This window comes from Phaethon aethereus (assembly GCF_964289735.1).
Source record: "Phaethon aethereus genome assembly, chromosome: 19".
NCBI classification, from domain to species: Eukaryota; Metazoa; Chordata; class Aves; order Phaethontiformes; family Phaethontidae; genus Phaethon; species Phaethon aethereus.
The window spans coordinates 2,929,773-2,945,888 of record NC_138595.1 but is presented as its reverse complement, the minus strand read 5'-3'; the positions used below and the strand labels follow the sequence as shown (position 1 = coordinate 2,945,888).

The following is a 16,116-nucleotide window of genomic DNA, read 5'->3' as shown; positions in this document are numbered from 1 at the left end:
TGCTTGCGGGGTCCTGCACCTTCCCAAAAACGCCTAGTGCAAAATGAGGGGTGTCTTTAACTGAGCTTTGGAATCCCAGAACTAGAACAAAGTTTGAGAACATCTTGAGCTTCTCGTATTAAAAAACACAGCACAGCTGGAGAAATACACTGTGAATACTGACATTTCAGGACTTTGGATTTTCAAATAATATGGTAAATAACTCCAAAAGCTTTATTTTATCCTCTTTAAATTCCACCACTGTTCCACAAAAACGCACGGCAAATAGGAAGTTATGGTTAAGAATAGGATATTCCTGTTCCTCAAAATACAGTTCGTTTTTTAAAAACAAATAGCAGTATCTTATTTAAAAACAAAACAAACAAACAAGAAAATACCTGGAATTAGAAAAGCACACAAATTGTCAAAGTACACACTTAACTGAGTTTTTTTATTTTTGATCTAAAATAAAGCAAGGCTTGTACCCTAATTCTTGTTGGTGGACTAAAAAGGAGGAGTGAGGACTAGAAGGACACAAACAAGACTCTTCCCAGTTGGCTCTCATCGCTGAACCCCAGCAGACTCCTGATATCTTCCAGCCATGTATAGGAAGAAACTGACACCTATTGGCAACTTTAATATTACTGCGTAATGTCGATTTTCTTCATACTATTACAAGAAACAGCTTCTCCTAACTTTTTCTTTAAATGCACAGATAATCTAAAAAGATAATTTAGAACTTTTCCAATTGTGACTGAAAATACACTCAGGAAATTTCAGATTCTCCTTTTTAACAAGGAAATTCTGATCCTTCCAAAGTAAATTATGACTCCTCAGTAATTACAGGTTTTAAGAGGCGATTCTAACTGATCAACAGTAGCACTAGTCACTAGCTGCTTGGACAGATAAGATTTTAATTTTCTCTGGGCTAAATACTTTCTTGGTGTTTAGCATTACATAGGTAACACACACAGTCTTGGGAGCAGGTAAATGACGTCCTAATCCTAACCACATCCAGTGACAGAGCAGAGCACAAGCAGGAGAAAACACAGAGTTTTCTCTACTGACGTACCAATTGCCGTGTTACAGATGTTGGGGCAGCAAAGGGACGCGTACAGTACAGGAACAGCTTTTGGAGAGCACCTTACCTGTTACAGCCAATTGCCTCCTCTGGAGAGACAAGTCGTAGGGTACAGGGGGATAGAGGGGAGTCCGAGCAAACAGCTCCTTTGTGCTCAAGAAATAAGTAAAAGCACCTGCAGGCAAATACCTGCCTATAGTTTTTCTACTACAGAACTTTACTGACCTGCTCGAGCTTTGGGACCTGCTAAAGTAAGGACATATTAATAAAAAAACCCCCGATGTATCTGGGCCTAAAGAAAAAGAGAAAATGAAAAAGCAGGCAGATCGCTGGCGATGTATTTTCATACTGCTGCTTATGCGTACAGCCTGAAACTCAAAATCTGAAACTTTTGCACATATTTGTGAAAAATAAACAAAAGAATTTTTCAGCTACCTATGGATGTCAGTGTAGGTGCTCTTCTCAACAGTGAGAAATTAGTTACAGCAACAATAAATATGCAAAAGAACCAAACTAACACTTGGATTTTATTTTTTTTTAAGCAAATTAAGTCATCAAGACCTCCTTTGAGGATTTAGAAATAAAACAAAACAAAAAAATCTGGTTTATCTCATTCCACCACTAGAGCAAAAGAACTGAACCTCATTATCATACATACTTGTAACGAAGAATTTTTTGGTGAAAGTACAGCTGTCAAAGGCGGCAATTTTCTCCTGCAGGACTACAACAAGTATCCTGAAAACACAGAAATGGAATGTGTACTTTAAACATTAAATGCATTGGTTTAAAGATTCAATATCTAAATGTAATTATTTCAAAAGCATCAATATAAATTCTACAGTGATAAACTGCCAGGTTACCAGTACATGGCAGTTATTGAGGATTCTCTCTCATCCCAACCACATAACCTTCATTTCAGGAAGTACACTGATCTGATACAGAACAACACAGCATATTTATGATATACCTCCTGCAGTAAAAGCTCCATTAGAAAGAAAGAATGGAATTGCAAGGATCCTGAGTTACTTTCAATGACTCAAATAACAATCAAATCAACAATCGGTAGAAGACAAGCTAAATTTGAAATAATCCCATTGCCCATCTCATTGCAAATTTATTAAACCATCTTATTTACTAAAAGCAGAGGGTTTTTTCATGCAAAGAACATCAGCACACAAATACAGTTGAGAGAAGCAGGATTTGTGTCAATTAGCAAAATCACAGGTGTATGTTTATGTATTCACTTGAACACATACACACTTTTATTGTAAAATACCTGTTCATTACTTGAAATAAAGTAACAGAATAAAAGGCACGTGATAGCTATGCATGAAACACTGTGCTGTCTAAATTAATAGAGGCCAAATTTGGAAAGTGAAGCATCTTGAAAGCTTTATAACTAGAATACATCTTTTCCTACACTGATGACTTCACAAAACCAAGTTCTTAAACTCTTGAAATGAAGGAACCACCTGGGAAGCCAACAAATAAACAGATAAAAATCTACCAGCCATCTGGAGCATTTAGGAATATGACATAATTAATTAAGAATCTTATTATTTTCTCATTTGGAAGAATACAAGACAGTATTTTTTTTAATTAGCTGACAATATGGAGCATTATTAAATGCTGTTCTAATAGTTTTAATTGTAGAGATATGAGGTGGCAAAAAACTAAATCACATCTCAATGATTAAAATACACACCTAACGCTTTATCTGAAAATTATGATTGCCTGTTACAGTATAGAATAATGTTTAAAAAGATGATGAATCACATCATCTTGACACATATCCTCGGGTAAAGAGTGATGCTTATCTCCCATCAGTGTGAAAACCAGTCATTAACTCCTCTTTTTTTTTTTTTTTTCCTATTTTTAACTGTTTAGCCAGAAGAACACCTTCTTATGCCGTGAGAGCTCAATACCTGTAAGACACTCTGGTGAAGGACCACACTACAATCAAAATATACACCTTACCCACATGCTTGCTGATGTTTTCAGACGAATACATTTTGAGTCACAATTCCCACCTACAAAACTGTACTAATGCTCCTCCAATAGACATGATTTATCTGCGTGTCTGCTATTTGATTTTGCTATTATTTTTACCAATATATTTACCAAAACACTTTGATTGCATCTGTAGTTCCCAAGATAACTTGTGAGGCGTTTTCAATAAGCTGGTGTAACACTAGCCGCCTTCTATTGGTCTCAAACAGAAGCTGATTAAAGCAATAAGCTCTGTTCTGTATCTCAAACTCTTTCAGGACTCTTTGGCTTATAACATCTCATCCTGGGACTTTGTCGCTGCTCTGTTTATTAGCATGCCGCTATCTAGAAACAAGGAGAAGCACAAATTCCTGGAAGGAAGGTAGAAATCAAGGGACATTTTCAGACAAAAGTCTTTCATATTCACAGATTTGCAGACCTAGAATGGGAAGCACATGTATGCTTTCAGATTGAGCAGTTTACTTGCCAAAAGAAGAGAGCAGAACACGTAACTCAACAAGGGGGATTCAGATGTGTTAAGTCATACAAGAAATTAATGTAGGATTTCTTATTTGCTTGTAGCTCTCTCATTGTGAAAAAGATGCTTCCTCACCCCTTTCCTATTTTTGAATCTCAATTTTTAAAATTTATTAACTCTGCATATATAAATTAATATTAGTTTGGGACAAAATAGTATAGCTGAATGACACATCTTCCAATTGCTACAAACCACAGGAGAGAAAAACAAAGGAAAATGTATCAATTCTAACTTCTTCCACAAGGCCTAAAAGAAAGTTAACCAATGAAGAATGGAAAGACTTTGAATGGATGTGCAAGTGTAAAGTGTACGTAGAAAAACTATGTGTATTCGATTGTAATAGTTCCCAATCCTGTAGATTGTTGTTTTCTACTCTTTGAAGATGCACTGTCTGTCTGCATAAATGAAACCTACTAGATGGACGATTCTAGAGTACAAATACATAAATAATAAACAGTTTTCCCTTCTTCTGCAACTCAAGTTTTATTTTAAATTCAAGTTTTGGACTCCATTAGTCTATCGTACGGTTAACGCACCATTAGTGCTGCACTTGGCCACATTTAATGCATTTTCAATCCGAAATAGTGAGCTTTCCTTGGATAATAACAGAATCTGATATGTTCCAGAAAAGCAGCTACCCTGGATACAGCCACACAGCTTTGAAGTAGCTTTTCCATTTTTATCACTTAGGAAAAGAAACATTAGCACCTGGAAAGACTTTTTAGTTGGGAGAGACTTTGAATGATGATTTGCCTCTTGACTGTTTTTACAATTGGATTTTTCTTCTGCTAGGAGGCCAGACTGGAAAGATTTACTATCATCACACAGTACCCAAGGGAACTTTAAATTTTTCAAGGGACAGTTGCACAGATAAGGACTGAACTCCTTCTGACAGCTTTTAAAGCAACAGTGACCTGTTCACGACACGTAACTCTCATCAACTCAACTACTTCAGTGGAACTATTTTTTGATGTAACAATCAATAAGCAGATTGATGGGGATAAAAAAACCAAAACAACAAACCACCATCCTTTACTTCTTTAAACATTTATGCCATCAAAATATCCTCCTCCTTATTAGATTAGTTGCGGTATTAAAGGTGTTTGTTCAGTAGTACTACTTTTCTTCTGTAACCTCTACTTGAACTAATGTAGTCGTTAATGTTTAGGTTTTGATGGTACAATGATAGAGAAATGTCTGTTTAACAAAACCTTCGTGGCTTCTAGGGTTGGGGGTGGGTGTGTTATATTTTTTTTCCCCATCCAGTCTCCAACAGTGCTAACTTCCCTTAGTTGCACGAGTTCAATACATGCTCATATTCTTTTATGGTCTTCACATACACAAGCATGCTACCTACTGCCATACAAAACAGGCACATAAAACATATCATTCTGACGTTTTGTTATTTGTATTATTATGCCAACTTCCTTACTGAAGGACCATCAATTCTGGCCAGCAAATACATATTGCCAAAGAAATGCAGCGATTTCTTCATTTAGTGCTCTACAGGAATCATATTCCACAACTTCCATAAGGTACCTGAAGACATACTAATGGCTAATAACATTAATAGCTGGGTGGAAGGAAGCATTAACGTAAGCAGCACAATCACAGACTTTGACCAAAGTCACTGCATCAAATTATCTCATCAGGAGTGCCAAGGGATCATCAAGATCCTCATGCTGGGATCAGGGGTTTTCTGTCTTAAAAAGATGCAGTAAACTACAATGGTGCTCGGTTTTGCGTGTCTTGGAGAGATGAAGATCTGACGTTAATTCAGAAAAATTCGAACTCGCAGTTCTATGGAAGCAAGGTATTTCCAACCTGATGCTCAGCCTTCTAAGCCATTTTCTCTCAGAAATTAGGTGACAATATCCCAACTAAGAGATGCTGCTTTGTTATTTGACTCACAGGAATATTATTTTCTGTAGACCACAGAAAGCACACTAGGATTTTTGTGGATATGCAGGAAGGCAATAGATCTGGCAGAACAATGGAACACAAAGAAAAGAGACATAAAGTCTATAGTGCTTTATACTGCTTAAACTCTCGGTGATCCCATTTCTTCATCTGTAGGTGGATGATAGACGATTCCAACGATTCCTGCTCACCCTCGTCAGAACTGAAAGAAGCTTAAATGATTTCAGATGCAAAATATTTTGAGCTTCTTAAATGAAAGACACTGGAGAAGCACATTGTCATACTCAAACTGAAATATTACCTGAGAAATGGAGAATCAAAGCTATACTTATAGGAAAGTCAAAATTTTACATGCCCTAACATAGAAAAAAATGTATAGTAAACATCCTTACCTTTTATTGCAATGCAGATCATAAATAGGAGTTTTGAACTGTATGGACTTGACCATCTCTCCCGTTCGCAAAGAATAAAGGTCCACACAGCAGTAAGGTGGGCTTGTGCTAAAATGAATTAAAGAAGATTTTAATGGAAAGAAGGATTTTTTGTAAAATTATTTTAAAATTATTTCAGCCTCACTACATTATTTGGCACGCTAAACGAGAAATCCAGCAATACAAGCAGAATAAAAAGGGTCAATATAAGCCTTCTACATTAAGGGAAGGTGTGATTAAAACTGAATTACAATATCCACAATGGTCAAAAACCTCTATTGTGCAAATAACTATGAAGCACTTAGTTTCCTTTTTCACAAATAAGACTTTGGAACATCAGATCTGACCAGCAAAATACAAGCCATTTGATAGGCATGAAGTTTTACACTATGTTCAAGGTATTTAAAAAATATTCCACAGAGTAACACTTTCCTAAAGGGAGTACTTAGTTCACCCTACGCAACAGCTGAATCGTATGGCTCGATTTGATAGAGACACATTTCACAGCATTTACATTACATCTCTGATGGACTTTTGTTTGAACTACACAGATCTTTTCAACTGCTTTGTGTCACTTTTATCATTTTAATATAAATACAACTCTAAGGCCATTTCTTAATAAAAAGGCTTGCTTTCTTTTGAGAGGGAGAAAGTGCTGAGCGTTCCGATAGGGTTGAGGAAAGTAGTGGTGGAAACCATTTTACAAGCTGAGGAGAGGCTTTGATGTGGCAGTTCTTTTCCATAACACCTTTTTTCCCCTCCAAAAACGCATTAAAATGTTGGCTACTTCTAGGTCAACGAATATGAAGCAGCACAAATTTCCAGCTGTACAAACATATACCAAGTATTGGTAAAGGAGGGTGTTTCCCCTTGCCCATATCTGTTTTATTTTACAGAGTTTAACACAATTCTTGACACAACACTTGCTTGTCTTGTGGATCTGCTCAAGCTGCTTGAGAATTTTCTGGAGAACTGGAGTACAAATGCCAATTTGTTTACCTCAAATGCCTCAAGATAATAAAATGGTACGTACAATAAATATGCAGCAGAGAAACAATGTACAATATATGCACAGAAAGACAACTGTCGAAATAATAGCAAAAATAAGTTTTGACATTTTGCCTACTGAAATTCTTCCCAAAATATACATTTTTCTAGGCACATACCTAGGCTAATAACTAGAGGGTGCTATTTATTACTTTTAAGCACTTCAAAGGCTCTTCAAAAACACTTTTAAAACAGTGACACTCAAGTCTAGTTACTTTACATTAGTAGCTCATTGCTGCTAGAAAACGAAGAAAACCACAGCAAGGTCTACGTACAAACTTCTTTTGATTTAAGTACATTTATCACCTACAGGATATTATTATTTTGATAAAAGGGTATACAGATTCTTATTTCAAAACACAAATCACAGAAGCTGGTAGAGCTAAAATTTTATTAGCATAATTGATACTGACTACTATTTCCATATAAGCCTGCGTTGAACAGTTCCATTTTGACTTGACATATAGCTAACTACATGACTACAACTCAGGAGTATGTACCTTCTAATACATATTGCACGAACAAAATTATGGGTAACAATCCTCTCACTCAAATGAATAATTGCTATTATTATTATGCCATACCTTCCTTTTGGCTGACCATGGTAAGACCATTCTACCAACGTTTTTTTAAACCGCACTGGCTAAAAACCAGGAACTTGAATTCAAGTGCTAATGATCAAGTGGTAGGATGGACTAGGTCAGAAGTACTCTGAAATTCTACCTAGCTCAATTCAAAAGACCTTCTTCCAAATGTTATCCTTCTTTTCAGTCCATGGTACACTGCAATCTATGATCGGAAAACAATATGTATGTTATTTCTATTCCCTGAAATAAATACAAAGACAAGGTCAAATACATTTGAGGATGCTCCTAGGACCTAAATGGCAAAACCAAATGGCAATAGCCAGAAAAAGTCACACCTGTAGTCCCCTCTTGTTCCATAACAACTCGGCATTATCACAAGTCTTCAAGATAGCCAAGGATGCTTTCCCAGGAAAGTCCCAATTTTTGGCTAAGTGCTTCTCCACCGTGACACAAAAGGGTGGAAGCACAAGTGCTTGCTCTTTCTTTAGCAATATTTTCAAAGGTGGAAAGGTAAAAAAAAAATGTTTCAATGACTAGAAAAGGCTTCTCTCTCCCTACCATTTCCTTCTGGCTATTGCAGTTCCTCTCCCTGTTCAAAGCAATGGCTGTTACGAACCTCATTTGCTACTGAGCACTCCTAACTCACGAGACACAACATTCATTAAATTACATAATTTAAACTTATAAATTCTACTCCAAAAGCTGTGTAGCTAAGCGAGGAATGATATAATGCCGAGATCCATAATGTCAATTCTTCATTGATCAGGCCTCAGTAACAACTCAATAACAATAACATGTTTTCAACTTGGGGGGGGGGGGGGGGCGGGAAGCGGGGAAAAACCAACAAGGATTCTCCCACATGGCAAAATTTAACTTCTTTTCCAAAGATACTATTTCTCAACCATCCTAAAAGTCTGAGCCTTTTGAATAGTCTTTCTTCACCCTTGTTTATATCTCCTCAGCTAGCAGCAAGAGCAATTCTTCTAGAACAGGAGAATAAGGATTATAGACACAGATCTAAGGATTCGCTTTTCTGTCATAGCCCTTACAGAATAGCAAGAGTACGTTGATTAGCTTACACAACTCACAAGCAGTAATATGAGCTATTCTTCTCTCCTCCACTTCAGTGATGTCAAAAGCTCAGGCTCAGTGATTCTATGCAATTTCCTTTCCTGGCCTCTGATATGCAATGGATTCTGTATCGACCCATTTCAGCATATTAAATGAACAGAAAAATAACACTTTGTTCCGTCTCTCTCCTTTAGAGGGAATTCTCCCCCCGGTTAGTTCACCAAAAGGGCTCAGGGAAAGGTGTAACAAGCATGGAAGCAAGAAAGGAAGTAGAAGCACATGAACTGAGCAATAAAAGATGTGCAATAGGGCTGCAAAAACTAGAACTAGCTTGCCACCAGAGCTGCAGCACAATGCAGCTTTTTCTGACACTTGACAACCTCCACTGAACTGCTCCTAATTGCAAGACGGAGCCCCACAAACTTGCAAAAGCCTCTCTCGACAATCGGAAGTTCTCGAAATCTTCGAATTGTACAAAACTAAAATTACCACATCTTGCTCCGTTTCAGGAATAGAGTAACGAACATCCATTTCATCAGAGGATCCTACAGACATTTTAAGTAAATGTGCTTGAAACACACTAGCTGATGGCCTCTCCTAAGCTATGCGAGCAAACTACCAGCATTTCGGAGCCAGTAAGACATGGAGACTTCTAGCTAAAAAGCTTTTCTTCTGATAAACTGAAGGTTCACGCAAGTCTCATCAGTGAGAAGGGCTCCGATCATAATTCAGTGTACCAGTGATGATTATGTAAAGGGGAGCGATTAAGACAGGAATGTGAAAACACTGGGTTTTGCAGACTGGTAATAACATTAAGTCTGTCACAAATAAAATCCTTGCAAATTACTCCCACGTATTATAGACAAATTTTTGTTACGTATCCTGATTGTTAAAATAGTTGCTTAATGCAGAAATATCAACAACTTCTTTAAAGGTAATGGACAAATTCACCATCGACTTCAAAACGCTGGCAATAATAAAGACACAAATACAGTCAGGCTCTTCTATCTTCTTGTATTTGACTGTTGCAACGCAGGGACAGAAGAAAAATAACAGATGCCTTGTACAGCTGGCACTTGAGTACATCTGCGCTTATGCATCACAACATAACTATCACCTCTTCACAGATTTGCTATGAGTCACACCATTTATAAAAGCTCTGTGTAAAATGTTTGCATACAGAGACAAACATACTGTACAAACCACACACAGTTTTTATATGGGGAAAAAAAGGAGAAGACTGATTGAACCAACATGAGGCCAAAGTTTTCTGTGCCTAGAAAGATTTTCCTCTGCCTGTGCACAAGTATTTACTTTCCTCCCTGCTGCCTGTCCCCACTTGCCACGTGCTGAACAACATCCTGCTCACAGAGAAAACGGACATCAATTAAAGAATGGACCCATGAGCCCAGAGAGAAAAAAACCAAAAATGTCTGGGAGGCATTAAACTGAAATAGAGCTTTTGCTGAAAAAGCTGACCACCAGGCCTTCATAAGGCATTCTTTACGTGAGGCATTTTCCAGTTAATTGTGGCATTTAAAAAAATCATCTCGGGGTGGAAGCTGCTTGGCCAACATAGCGCATCATTGTATATTTTAGACCATCTTCACAAAAGATAGGACTAGAATCTTTAGGAAAAGATATCAAGGGAAACATCTTCATCTACCAACTTTTTTTACTCTATATAAGCTTGATGAGATACACAATGATGTCACTTTGAAGAACAATGACAGAAGTTATGGCATTCTAACACTTTTTAGATATTAATGAAATAGCTAAAATAATAATTACCGCCTTCATTAGGGAAAAGTATACAGTTATACAGGACATTGTTACAGCAAAAATATATTCTATCACCTATTCACCTTTATACAGGCTCTGCAAATTTCTTTTGGAAAACAGTCAATTAATTACTATTAATAGCCAATGTGTTAATGTATTAAAATGACAAAATGAATGAAAACTTTAGAAAAAGGTGAAATGGTATCAAATTATTGAGATCACATGAAGAGATCACAGACTGATCTAACAAATGCAGAAAAAACTTAGCAAGAACATGACGTTACAAGGATTCTAAGCAATATCGGTATTACAAATCGGCTATCAAAGCTCGTCACAAAAAGCTGTTCTAAAGATCAGTTAACCTCAGCATTTGTTGATTCAGTTGTTATGGCTTGATGTTCTTCACTAAAGATGACACAGCTGTCTGCAGAAAATCACTACAACATTCTCTACCCAGAGTTTGTCTTCGGTAACTTGACTTCACACGATGAACATGGAAAATAGCTTATTTCCAGCTGCGATGCATAAATTGATCCTCGTCTAAGGTGCCAGTCTGCAGTATGCTGCATGTCCCTCTCCGCCTGTTGAAACTGCATTACAATGAGCTCCATCTTGCTCTAATTACACTAATAATTACATTACATCTGCCTTGTTCCGTAGCCGTACAAGGCAGTTTCATTCTATATTTACTCAGAACAAATATTGCACATATTAGCAGCAGGTTTTCTGGAGTAACGATCCCTTTCTTTCTCTTTTATAGTTTCCACATTAAAAAAAAAAAAAAGATTTCTTCTTCTTCCATCATGTATTGCTTCCTAATGTGTGTTGCAACGTAAAGAGTTTTCTATAATGAAAACAATCATTAAAAATTTCCACTGATCAGCATACTTAATCTAACATATGAGAAAAATGTCTTTCATTTAATTACTATTCTAGTTTTGATACTTCCAGGTATTATCTGGCAAGTTATTTAAACAACATTCAACAAATTCGTATTCAAATTTGATGGGATTGGGCTGTGAAACTGTGTAAGTTACTGCACAGTATAAAGGAGCAGCCTAACATAATCTCTACTGACTTGAACAGAATGATGTCCATTACCTTCTGAAGGTAGATACAAAAAAACCCAGATATGACAAAAATTACAGAAAATGTCTTACTAAAGATAGCTATTTTATTAAAGACTAAAATGATATTTGTTATTGCAGCAACTAGAGAACACTGCTTCCTAGCAGCTAGAAAATGCTATTTGCATATCTTGGAGGCCGAATCTTGCTTCCCTTATGCACGAGTACCAACTGATAAAAGTAGTGACAAATCCACAAATTGGAATTACATTCCCTGGGAAAGGCTAATAAGAGTTAAACCTAGGGAAGCTTCAAGCCTTCTAGCACACCTTATGCAGATCAGTAAATTTATTTCACAAAAGATAGTTTATTTCACTGTCGAGCCATAAGGGACCATTACATCACCTAGACATCCTGTCTAATGCAGACCATTAACTTTCACCTAGGTATCTATTCTTATACCTAGCTCACATGCTTTAAAAGCAATTCAGTGCTGGCACTGAACAACATGTCATATGTAGAAAACAGGAGAGAGAAAAGTGGCAGCAAGTCCGAGGAACTGGCTGGACAAGGTACGCCCAGATGACCCATACAGCATCAGATCTACCAAAAACTTACTCGTAAAGAAAAAGCTATTTCCATATAGGAATGAGAAGGAGCCTGACAGTGACACAAATAAAAATTCCTAAATACCAGTGCGGTGGTTAAAATTATCCAGCAATCTGTTCTAGCTGTGGCCACTCTCTGATGCTTCACAGAAGGGGAAGAAAAGCAAAACAAAACATGAGTACAGTACAGAGTTAATTAATTGTATATTGGAAAAACTCCTTCCTGAACCTTTACACTGGAAAGTTGAAGCACGAGATTTGATTATGATCTTTGTACTAATATTATTAGCATGTTGAGACCACAAAGGCAATTCTGTTCTCCTCAAGCCCCTGAAGAAGGTTTGCTCAGATTAACGGATTTCAATACTAGAAGGATCATCTCTTTCCAGGCCATGCACAAAATGTCCCAGAAGCTCAAGGAAATTATTTTTTACCAAGCAACCTAATCTTGTCTTAAAAGACTGTGAGCAACAACGAGTCCTCTATTTTTATGGTAAGTTGTTCCAACACTTAGATAATTTTATTTTTATGAAATTACTTGTTATTGCAAGATAGAATTTTTACTTTTCAGCTTTTACGTCTCTGTCAACAACACAAAAAAGCTTACTGCATTGACTTATCTTTTCCATACGTCAGTAAGCACCCAAAGCAATCCAATCACTAACTAATCTGCAATAAATTTGAAACAGACTTTTAAGCCTTATGTTGTAAGGTTTGTTTTCCCGCCTTAGCACATATTTGCAGTCCTCCTCTGAGCTCTCTTCATACTGCAGTATCCTCACCTTCTTTCTGAAGGATGCACACCAGAATGAAAACTCTTTTAAAAAAAGAATAAAAAATTTTAAAAATCCAAGGATTGCATTATTTATTCCTTAAACACCACTGCAGAAAAAGCTTTCATTAAAACTTTCACCATCGAGTCCCCTAGAACTCCCTGGCTCTCTGTATCCCAACTTTTCAGAATAAAAGCTTGAAAACTCAACTCTGTAAGTAATTTTCTTACTTTCACTCACAGTACTTAACAGATTCATTCAAAATCAGGAAAAGCGGAGTACAATTTCTGAGAAAGTGACACTTCCCAAAAATGTGTGTGTAGCAATGAAACACAAAGCAGCAGAGACATTTTAAGTGTACCACAAATTGCAAAGAACATGGAAGCACTTAGTTTTAAATAAGAAAAACCTGTACCAATCTTAGACACATGTTAGTAAATCTCATCCTTCAAATACAAGAGAGGAAATTATTTCATACAGCCCTAAAATATTTGTCTTAAATACCAAGAGATAGAAACTTCACTCTTGTGTCGTCCTCAAATAGTTTGATCATGTCTATCAGTCTAGTACAAAAAGTTCCATCTTATCCTTTTACCTCACCATCTTCATAGTCTCACAGGCACATAACAAAAACGTTTTAAAAAGTCATCAACTCTGCAGAAACCATTTTGTTACAGGTAAACTACAAGTCTCAGCCTGAATACAAAAAAAAAAAAAAAAAAGACATACCAAAAGAAAGCCCTATTGTTGGCTTGTGTGTGGGAAGAAAAAAGCTGGGGCTTGTGTGATTGTGCCAAAACAACTAGACAAAAAGTTGCACAGCCATCTGCGTCTACAATGTGCAAGTAAACCACTGAATTTTTGAAGAAAGGAAATAGATAAAAGGTGAAGTAACATGCAACATTATATCAGGTAGGAAGAACAATGATGCAAAGAACTGGGAATAGAGGTACCACTCCTTTCAGAGCCTTTCGATGAAAATCCTTGAAAAAGATCAAAACAATATTGAAAGCCTTGATCCCTACATCTTACCAATGCTAATGTTCAAAAGCTGCATTAATCATTTCCACTGCTACTTGTCTGGTTTCAAGGTTAGTAGTATTTTGTTTCAGTCACTTCATAAGCAAGGCGCTTCTTCACAGCGTAGAGTCTAACTGTTAGGAGGACTCGGGGCTGACTCAGGAAGGACTGGTTTCTGTCTCCGTGCATAACTCAGGTCGTGGTCTGTGAGAGAACCTGAGGCTTGACAGTGGTCTGCTGGTCCTGAAGCTTGTAAACCACTGCAGGAAAACGGTCAGTGTCTTCTATTTCTGCCTCTGCAGTGACATAAATCCCTACCCTCAGGTGAAAATAACTATCTTTTACCGGAAGGTGTGGTGCTGTATAAACCTTTCCTGCTTACAGGCGAATTTATATTATCATAACTAGCTGCCCAGGTATAAAGTAATAGTATAAATTATAGAGGACAAATGTGTTAAGCAACCATGTTATATTTTATCTATCTAAGCCAAGGTTAGGCCCCTTTTGTCTTTAGCAACAATGATTCTTAAAGAAGCTAAACTTTATTACAGGCAAAACTTGTAACTGAATAAATTGCATTGACACATGATTACAAGCTTTGTAACACTGTTCAAAGAATACATAATGGTAATTGCACACTAAAATAAGCTTATTGTAAAGCAAATTAATTCTTTGTCTTATTCCTCATGTCTATCCTAATGCATATGTTAACATTTTTAAGTGGTTTTAAGATGTTCTACCCAGCCACGTACATATTGTCCTTTCCAAGGACAATCACATACATCCTTATAATCTATTAACGTTTTATCAATTTAATTAAAGAGCTATGGTAGAAACTACCTATCTTTAGCAAAACATTTGCAACAGTGTACCTTTGGAAGGGATTCAAGAACGTTTAACAAAAAGCCAATTTCATGGCAGGCAATTGCTATGCTGTTTACTTCTATACTCTCTGTACGGCTAGCTAAGGTAATGAATTAGCTTAATATCTGGAGTTCACTGATTTTTAGGAGAAAAAGTAAGTTCCCCTCTGTCTACACATATTTCAGTCTCTCTTCTATTACAGAGGATTACAAGCCTCAGTTTCTTTAAAAAAATAAAAATATAAATTACCCTATTTTCTGCTGGCTTCCAAGCCAGCTCCTGACCCACTGTTTTATCCTTATTTATCAGTTCACTGGCTGATATTTGCTGTCAAGTGTTAGATACAGAGAATCCTGCAAAGCTGTTCTAATTACCATCCCGTGAATCAGTTGTCAAGTGCTGCTTGTAAGCTAGTAACAAGGCCAGCACTCCCCTCCAGGAGATCAAGTGCATCCACTTATTTTAACAATAGAGCATAATGCACACACTACACACTTGCACCACAAATAGCATTTATCACAGTGGCATGAACATACAAGACACTTTACAACAGCACACAGCAGGAAAAGTCCTAATTCAAAAAGTTTATTATCCAAAAAGCACTACAGGAAGAACACAGGCGGTGGGGGGAAAAAGGAGACCGTTGCATTAATAACGCAGCAAGCAAGATACTGGAATGCAGTATTTAATACTGACTCATCACCAGACAGGACATCATAACTTTAGTAGACAATACAGAAGCCTCATACCTGAGAAAAACAGTTGCCAGCCCATTATTTAAGTTCAGATCTGAGACTTTCGGACGCATCCCAAACACTCAAAGCAAAGTACTATGGGCCAACTCTGCAGTTATGTTGAACTGTATGGTTCCAGATGTTGCTATTTCTTTTCAAAAGGTGTCAAAAGAAGCCCCTAGTTACAAGCAATATATAAAAAGTTTTTCCTTGAATATATTTAAGGATGTTCCACCTTGTTGATAAGTACAAAATGATCACGTATGAGAAGTACAATCGGGGGGCGGGGGGGGGCCAGAATCTATTAGCAGCAAATTCATATAACTCTCTGTAACAAAAAACCTGCATACTGCTCTTCTAGCATAATATACTGCATATTTTTATTTAAATAAGTAAGAATACATAAAAATTATCAGCAAAGAAATAAGCTCCCAAAACAAAACTGAAAGCATATACCAGATTTTAAACCATTCTCAGTTTAATCCAAAAGTGAAATACAGCTACACTTACTTATGCTACTAAAAGATAAATATGGAAAAAGAGAGCGATGGGAACAAAGCTTTAATAGAAAATGAGTGCTCACATAAAAGCCACTTAAAGTTTTTTTCCAAACAAATGAAAAAAA

At 36.8% G+C, this 16,116-nt stretch overlaps 1 protein-coding gene across 3 annotated transcripts in view; it reads right to left on the bottom strand.

The window, feature by feature from the left end:
* Window positions 1-16,116, bottom strand: part of BCAS3 (BCAS3 microtubule associated cell migration factor) — a gene marked incomplete at both ends in the record, with an annotated part of 366,916 nt that overhangs the window by 310,565 nt on the left and 40,235 nt on the right. For all 3 annotated transcript variants that reach the window (XM_082008615.1, XM_082008616.1, XM_082008617.1), the window contains 2 exons: window positions 1,719-1,795; window positions 5,900-6,007. In XM_082008615.1, the coding sequence (XP_081864741.1) occupies window positions 1,719-1,795; window positions 5,900-6,007 (185 nt within the window). The remainder of the gene's footprint in view (window positions 1-1,718; window positions 1,796-5,899; window positions 6,008-16,116) is intronic.